This window comes from Anopheles funestus, chromosome 3RL, assembly GCF_943734845.2.
Source record: "Anopheles funestus chromosome 3RL, idAnoFuneDA-416_04, whole genome shotgun sequence".
NCBI lineage: Eukaryota > Metazoa > Arthropoda > Insecta > Diptera > Culicidae > Anopheles > Anopheles funestus.
In genome coordinates this window covers 3,572,395-3,580,981 of record NC_064599.1, presented here as the reverse complement: position 1 = coordinate 3,580,981, position 8,587 = coordinate 3,572,395, and the positions used below count along the sequence as shown (strand labels likewise).

Genomic DNA, 8,587 nt, shown 5'->3' with positions numbered 1-8,587 from the left:
TGCAATGCACAAAGTAAACCACTCTCCATCACATGCCAGTTTCACCGTCTCTCGCAAAAGCAGTTTAGCCGACCCGAAATCCGTCCGTCCGGCCCATATTAGGAGTAGTTCTTTGTTTTTGTTGCGGATTTTAAAAACAGGATTTCTTCGCCATATCTCAACGTTCGTCGCTTATTGTAGTTGTGTTTTTGTTGTGGGTACTTTTTACACTATTTACATGCCATTTTTTTCTGCAATGATTGCCAGCGTAACTCTAGCAGTGGAAGAGCGGAAATCGCTACGTTTACTATGAACCACACTGCATGATATATATGTATGTATATATGCTGTATATGCGGGTGTATGCGCATGCAGATTTTTGTTTTGTTTGTTCTTGGGTTTGTTTCGTTTCCTCTCTTCCTATACAGAGAAGCAGAAGTATTCGGGCCGATGGAATAAAAAAACAACAAACAAACATACGGAAGATATGATATTTCTGCAACGAATTCAATATCCTGATACACAATAACGAGCGAAACAGAAGGACAGATTTTTGTGATTGTAGCAATAGGAATGGAACCGTTTAATTAATTTTGTTGCCTCAGTACAATTTGCATGATCCTAAATCGTTCATTTATTGGGTTTATCTTCTATTTTCTTCTCTTTTTGCTGTTCCTCGTTATTTCTTCTGTCTGTTACTATTTTAGTTGTGTCGTTTACATTAATTTGTTTCATTCTTATGTTACACTACATAATTGTGCTATAACTGTTGTCACTTCTGTATATCTATTTTGTTGTGTTTTTTTTTGCATCGTTATTATTTTCTGTCGGCCGCTCGGTTTTCTATTTCCACCCCTAGTGAAACATTATCTGATCGTTGCTTTCATGACTAATAATAAGTCAGCATTAGGTAGGGCTATTCTTTCGTGTTGTTTTTATTTTGTTTTGTTTTTGTCGACTAACATCAAAATACATCTACACGCGACAAGTTCTCAATTCCCAATTGTTTTTTTTCTCCTTCTTTTTTGTTGGGGGGTTCACTTCTGGATAAAGCTATTGGACACTTATTGCGTTTGACTGACCGACATGGTCGTAACACACTTTGCCAGGGGGGACATGCCACTCGTCTGTTCATTCCGTGGCGAGAGGGCACACACACACAATCAGGAACGTTTGAAATCAGATTGTAAAGGGGCAAGGGTTTTTGCCAAGGGAGTAGGTAAGAGAAAAGGAAAAAATGAAACACCAAGCCAAGCCACCTACGGTGGGGTTGTGAAGAGGTGTGCTTCTGCTGCTCACGTTTTGCGTAACGTAGCGTCCGTTACATGGTTACTGTTTTTGCTGTCTATTTTCTCTCCTTTAGTTTATGTTCGATCTTAATATGTATGGTTTTGTTTTCATTTCATATTCATATTTATAAGAACTTACTTTTGCTTACTCACCAGCTACACGGTTCGTGCTTCCTTTTTAAATTACTTCAAATTTTTGGTTCATCTTTACATTCTCCTTTGCTTTTTTGTTTTTTCCTCTTCTCGTCTGCCAATTGTTCGCATAGGATGCATCTCCCCACTGCGGTTCTAAATTGTTCTCTTGTGTTGTGTTGATTAGCCCGTCACGTAAACACGCATTTAATTCATTATTTAGTCTACTCTATCAAAAAAACAACATATTCGATTAGGATAAATTTAAACATCGCCTTAGCGAAACAGGCCAACTACGGTTCCTTCCGCTCTCGCACTTGCACATATACAGACAGACAGTGAAACAGACAGACAGACAGACAGACATAAAGTTGCATTTCTCTTTCCCTTTTCGTTTGCTTCTTCTAGATCCATTCGATCTTTCGACACTGCTATCGCTGAAAATGGACACTTCATCACAAAGCACACAACTAGAGCCTGCATCGAACCCGAGTGCCGACCACGTATCGTTCTGTATCTCTTAATAAATTAATGAACACCAGCTTTCAAACGGCCACCCAACAATGCTTGAATAACCATTTGTTTAGAGCACACTGTGAGCAACACACACACGCACACACTTTTCGTTTCCATTCCCCTCTTCCTTTATCACATTTCGATTTCATGTTTTTTTTACACTGTACCAACCATCACCGCCACCCAGTCCAGTCCGTTGTCCCTTCCTAGTTGCAAGTTGAATGCCGATTAAATATGTTGATGCTATGCACTTACATGCAATTGCAGCACGATGTGCAATGACGGTTTAGATTGATGCTTGTATCTACGTTCTGTTTCGAGTATCTGTTGGTACGAAAACAATAAAACGCGATTGGACCTATTTTAAGTGTGTGTTCACCGATTATGAAATGCATTTTTTTTTGTTTCATTCACAGAAAAGCTTTCGTTCCAAATATTGACCCAAAAGGTAAAACAGTTTTCTGATCAAAATTAAAAAAATATATATCTTCCTCCTATAATTGCTCGGCATGGTCTGGCTTTCTGGCTTTACTAACTTGTGTTGTGTTGTTATTTGTTTGTTTGGGGGTGTGTTTTTTGTTTGTTTGACGACCTGCTGCTGCTACAACCTGGCACATGCTTCTGACCACCATCGAATCATCAAATGTCGATACTAATCATTCGTTAAATAAATATTTATCACAAATTTGTCATACATTTCCGTTTTCACTACGCACGCTCAACCTTACACTATCTGTTTTCCCGCCCCTCTTCGCTTCTTCTCTTTGTTACGAGTTCATTTTACCTAGTTGACGCCACTCCCGAGACCTTTCAACACGAACTAACGTTAGGCTAGAACGTGTTGGTGTGTGCGCTTAATTTTCCAACCTTGCTGACAGTCACATGCGATCCACGTGTCTCCAATTCACTATATATCGCGTTGGAAAGCCTTTTCCCGAATTATTACACTCCATTCCACATTATTTATCTTGCTAACCGTTTGGAACCGTTTTCTCAGCCAACTTCAAGCCACTCATGCCACACACCACGCTCTCACTCGCTTTCGGGCAATGGTCTACCGCTTTTGTCTAAAAAAAAAACATTTCCATTATGTTTTTTGTCGTTAAAATAAGAAACAAAAGCTAAAATAAATATATTTCTCCCTTCCCACCCCGCCCAATCACACACTCAATCTGGGTTAGAAGTTCAGTTCCTTTCCGCTGTATAAATCACCTACCGACGAGCGAAACATTATGAAGGCTTCACCGTTACGTTAAAGGAAGTAATGCGCTTGCCTACCTTTAGGCGCGTTCTATGGACGAACAGCTTGTTTGCTTTCCTTTTACAATTTTGTTTTCTTCTATCAACTTCTATAAAGTCGCACTCTGTTCCTTTTTTGCCATCCTTTAGCCTGTTTCACGATTTCTTTTTAATGCTTTTAAAATAATAATCATAATTATAGTACTAATAATGTTACGAATAAACATAAAAATAGCTTTAAAATCGGGGTTTTCCTTTTTCTTCCTTTTCGTTACGCATCCATACTATTAGAAAGATTACACATTCCCAGCCAAGTAGTAGTAGTAGTAGTAGTAGTGGATTCCTGGTGCGGTTCAATAGTTTACTTTGCGTTGTTTAATCCGTAAAAAGTAGTTACACAATTATACAGTATCGGTAGTTTGCTTTAATAGTACACATTACTTAGCTAGATCGTACTATTAACAGTAGTAGTAGTAGTAGTTATTCGGTGTAGTTGAGATAATGAGCAAACTAATCGTATCCTTTTCATTATATAGACGGGTGGTGCTGTGCATTTGCGCAGCGTGTGGAAAGTGGTTGCGCGTGGTAATGGATTTCTCATCCTTTTTGCTTTCGTTTTCTGCTGCTCTTATAATACTCTTTAAAACTGTTCCTATTTTCATTTATTGTTTTTTTACGGTGAGGAAAATTTGCGTGTTCATGAACCCGTGTTTCAGGACATTAGTTTACTGTAGTTTTTTTTGTTCTGTAGCTTTCTTTTGCTTGGTGTGAATATTTGTGACAAAATGTAGTTGCAGTTTGCGATTGTGTATAGTTGAAGCGGTAGTATTGTTATCTGTTAGTGGTAATGGTAGCGGCTATTGTTTTTTTTTATAAGCACAGCGCAGTACCGTTACGTGGCCGTTCCGCTGCAGTTCTGGTAATATTTCGCAATATATTGATAGTAACAGTAATGATAGTAGTAGTGTTAGTAGTAGCAGTAGTTGCGGTATTTAGGTATGTTCTTTTTGTTATTATCTCTTTTTCGTGATTATTGCAGAAAATGTGGCTATTGATTCGATCGTTTACAACTCTCATCGAGCTCATTTTCTGTTGTGTGATTGGCGCGATAGAGTTATTACAATGCGTAGTTTTTGTGTAAATGTGTTTTTTTTTTACTATCCTTCTTAGTGTTGCTATGCTTTGTTTCTATTTTTAGCTGTGTGAACTTATTTTTGTTTATGATTTATCAATATCTAGCTTTGATTGGATTGCCAGTTTTTTGTTTGTTTGTTGTTGTTAAATTTAGTTTAAGCTGTCACATTCATTCCACTTCCTTCGAAATTCCTATATTTCCTTTCTCTCTTTGCTATCAATTTGTTTCAAAAAACACATACACGCATGCAAAGCACATCATCCCGTTCTCTAGCTACCTAACCAGTCGTCGTCTCGTCACCGCATCCAGAGAAAATTTGATTTACTTAAATAATACAACTTATAACAGATAGAACATTTTTGCTAGATCATTCGAATCTTCACACACACACGCCACAAACACACAAGAACACACACACACACAAACAACGGGCACACGTACACACCTGCTCATAGCATAGCATCCTTCAGCGATCGTTGCGGCAGAGAGAGCTGGTTTCTTTCGAACCTCCAAACGCGCCATTCATGTTTCGCTCGTCCGTTCATTTATTCATTGGTTTGTTGCACCTGGTAGTGGTTTGTTTTTAGCGCACTTCACTTTCCTAGTGTGTATATTCCATTATCTCACTTGCACGATCAATTATAAACATAGGCTTTCTTGTTTTGCTTCCGTGTCCTTTACGCTTCTATTCGCGCTTGCCTAACGTATTAGTGTTGCACACTTTGTTTTTGCTTATGATATTATAATATAGGTTTGTTTTTTACAATATGTTTTCCCTTTTTCGCAGGATCCAACGCCCTTTTCCGCCCACCCATCTGTCCCCCATTTTCCATAGTTACGTTTCTTTTATCCTTTCGCTTTTCGCTTCCCCCTTTTACCTATGGTGTTTGTTTTAAAAATCTAGTTATAGTTTAGTTATGCTTAGAAATCTTAAGATACGCGCATAAAATGTACAGCTCGATTCTTTGTTTTTACTTTTTTTTGTCAGGTTTTCCCTTCCATTTTAAATGTTTCTTTTATTTCGTTTCTTCTCCCGCCCGGCTTTCTGCTATTCTCTTCTTAACCTTCCTATTAAATTGATTTCACTGGGTTCATACAAGTTCATGGTCGGCGGAGTAAATTTCATCCAATGCGTGTTTGTTTATTGTTAATATCTTCTATTACTTACTTAAGCATTGCAGGGAGTTCAACATTTGACTGCACGTGACAATTGCGAAGATTGCATGGAAAGGAGCATCAGGTAGATTTGACCGAAAAATCATAAAGACTCATTCAGACATTGAACACCATTCGCTGGATGAAAGATGCATTCAAGAATACTTTCATTACCAGCAGTCACACTAAACTCCTCGTGTACACGAGATCTGGACAAAAGTTCAAAAAGACAAAAATGTTTCAACAACATGGCCACATGCAGGAAAGAAAAAGTCGCAAGATCTCGTGTCTCGTCGTTGAGTCTAACACACCCAAGACGGGGAAACGAATCTTATCTAAACCGACCGATTCCTCTAGTAAGGATTGATTGTGGTAAAAAAAAGTCCAATAAGCCATTATATGGCCGGGCATGAACTGGTAGGTCGTTAAGCCACGAAGAAGTATGATGAAAGGAAAATTATCGCAGACGAACACGGAGACAACTCATCCTCGGACACATTTATTCATCTATATTAGATCAGTACGTCAATTGCCAACAATTGCCAAATAGAACGCGGAGAGACCAAAGACGGGCCTCAGATTGAAGCTACAAATGACTAGTATCGGTCAATTAATTAATTAATTACACGCACACAATACATTTTTGTTTTTACAATTCGTCGGCCAACATCGACCCAGTAACAGTTGTTATCCGTGAAGACTTTGCACACGAAACGATGCTTTAAGCTTGTGATAAGCTCCAGAAAACGATCATACCTATTAACATTCGGCACAGTAGAGTAAAGATTTGTACTTGGCCTTTTCGATCGATGTGACCTGCATAATATCTATCTACCAACATATTCAAAACGTTCCTTTCCAATGCTCATAAACACCTCGCATGCTCACCATGCACCTTCACACTAATTGCCCAATAGGCCTACCGTGACACAACCACACAGCACAACAGCAATCATCCTATCGCACACCAAAGGTGACCAGCCTACATTGCAACACCACCGCAGGACTTTTAACTCTTCATCACAAATAGTATCACGACATCGATTAGCTAAATAACTGGTATGACTACTAAGCTGTTGACCGACGGAAGGGCGGAAGGAAGGTGTTATGGGGCAGTGAGATCAGGTCGGTTCAAAGACTACTGACCGCACTGCCGCCAGTCCGACGTCCACCACCACCACTTACGGTCGGTCACATCGTGAAGGGTGCATGTCCAGGATCGGAACTCGATCCCGAAACGACCGAACCGGTAGCTGATGAGCCCGGCACGATCGCATCGACACCGGATTGTCGCGCGACAGTAGACGCCAACGGTGACGGTGAGGAAGCGGAGGAGGAAGAGGAGGAGGTGGAGGAGGATGCAGACGAAGAGGAAGAGGCCGTCGGTGATGAGAGTGTGGCTGCTGACGGAGATCCTAAGGAACTTACGGCCACCGGTGGAGATCGATAGTGTTGGTTGTGATTGTGTATACCGGCACCGGCCGTTGCTAAACTTAAGCCACCGCGACCATCAACTCGAATGTTGCCGCCAGCACTACTACCACATCCGACGCGATTGTTGTTGACGTGATTGCTACAACCAATGCTGTTACTAACGCTATTAGGTCCATAGGATCCGCTTATACTACTTATGACGCTACCACTGGCAATGGCTCCACCGCCACCGACGATCGGGCCGCCATTGCTGCCACCGTTGTTGTTGTTGAGACTGCCGGTGCTGCTGCTGTGGCTACCCGGCAGTACACCCGGATGGGGGGCCGGTGGTTGCAAACCACCGTAACTAGCGCACGCCCCTTGATGATTATTATTGTTGTTAATGTTACTAGTACTTTTAATACCACTGCTACTGGATGAGGAGGTGGAGGAAGAAGAAGAGGACGACGACGCGGATGACGCCGACGAGGACGAAGATGATGATGGAGTAGAAGATTTAGTCGCTTTACCTGGCAAAAACCGGAAAATCTTCTGAAGTTTGTCCACCGATTTCTGCTGACAGGTACCGCTCCCACCTAAGCTCGGACCGGGAGCAGTCGCTGCCAGCCGACCACCGTCGGCCGGTCTTCCGATTGTCTTTGGGCCACCGTAGTAGCTGGCTAGATCGACCATTGAGTTGACGTGACCGGTACCGATACCGGCGGTCATGGTGGTACCGTGCGTCGTGATCCCACCCGTGGACTGATACTGTACGGGAACATCGCGAACGGTCTTATTCGGTGGGGCTTTTACGTACGTTCGAGGTATTTCCGATTGCTGGAATGAAACGGAAGAAGAAAGTAGAGGCCCCAAAATATCGGTGGTTAATAAAAGTGATCACACGGTTGTACAAGAAATGAGGTTTTAGTTAGAATGTTGAGGATTCTAGAACTTTATCGTTGTTGAACAAATATCTTCCTGTATCTTTTGTTATTTTGCTCTGTATCAATTTTCCAAATTCCAATGTCTTGTCTGCAGTACAACGTTCAAAACAAAAGAACTTCGATCGATAATATGCTAGCATTTTCCTTCCATAACCCTTGTCATCAGCAATCCATTGCATCGACCGTGTGCATTCCGATCAAATCCAATAATGGCGATGAAAGAACGTACGTTCTTCCCCAACTCCTGGTGGAAAAGTACGAACCCGTTGGTAACAATGTTGTTTGGCCTAGTTTTAGCTTTCATACCCCCACTTTCCCGTACGCTTCACGATTCCTCCAACGGAAAAAAACAATAGTGTCCCGTGGGTTACATAAATGAAAATCCTCAACCCAATCCTGTGTCCCTCTGTGTCCTGTGGCGATACCGACCCCACAGTATCAGACTATTCGCGTAGCAAAAAGAGCTCAGGGACGTTAGGTTCGAGTGTGCTTTTTCCCATGCGAGAGTCCCGCTTTTCTGTCGCCTTTGCTAGCAATTTATGGTTCCCCCGTGGCTGAAGGAATGCACTTCAAGTGAAACAATCGCAAAACCAGGTCAAAAGCACACCAGAATATGTATGGTTTTTCCGCCCGACTTTTGCAGGGCAGAGCTTAAGGACCTGGCTGCTCTACGACCCGGACACCACATTTACTGGGTCAGATATTGGGTTTCTCCCTCCTTTTTAGAGAACCTTATTACAGCTTTCATCGAAAGGACGGACTCGTGGTAAGAACCATGTGAACCA

General features: G+C 41.5%; 1 protein-coding gene across 4 annotated transcripts in view; it reads right to left on the bottom strand.

Moving 5' to 3' along the window:
• Window positions 1-768: 768 nt before the first annotated feature.
• Window positions 769-8,587, bottom strand: part of LOC125770371 (homeotic protein female sterile) — a 161,049-nt gene continuing 153,230 nt past the window's right edge. For all 4 annotated transcript variants that reach the window (XM_049439866.1, XM_049439868.1, XM_049439867.1 and 1 more), the window contains exon 5: window positions 769-7,695. In XM_049439866.1, coding sequence (XP_049295823.1) covers window positions 6,637-7,695 — 1,059 coding nt within the window. In that variant the 3' untranslated portion in view covers window positions 769-6,636. The remainder of the gene's footprint in view (window positions 7,696-8,587) is intronic.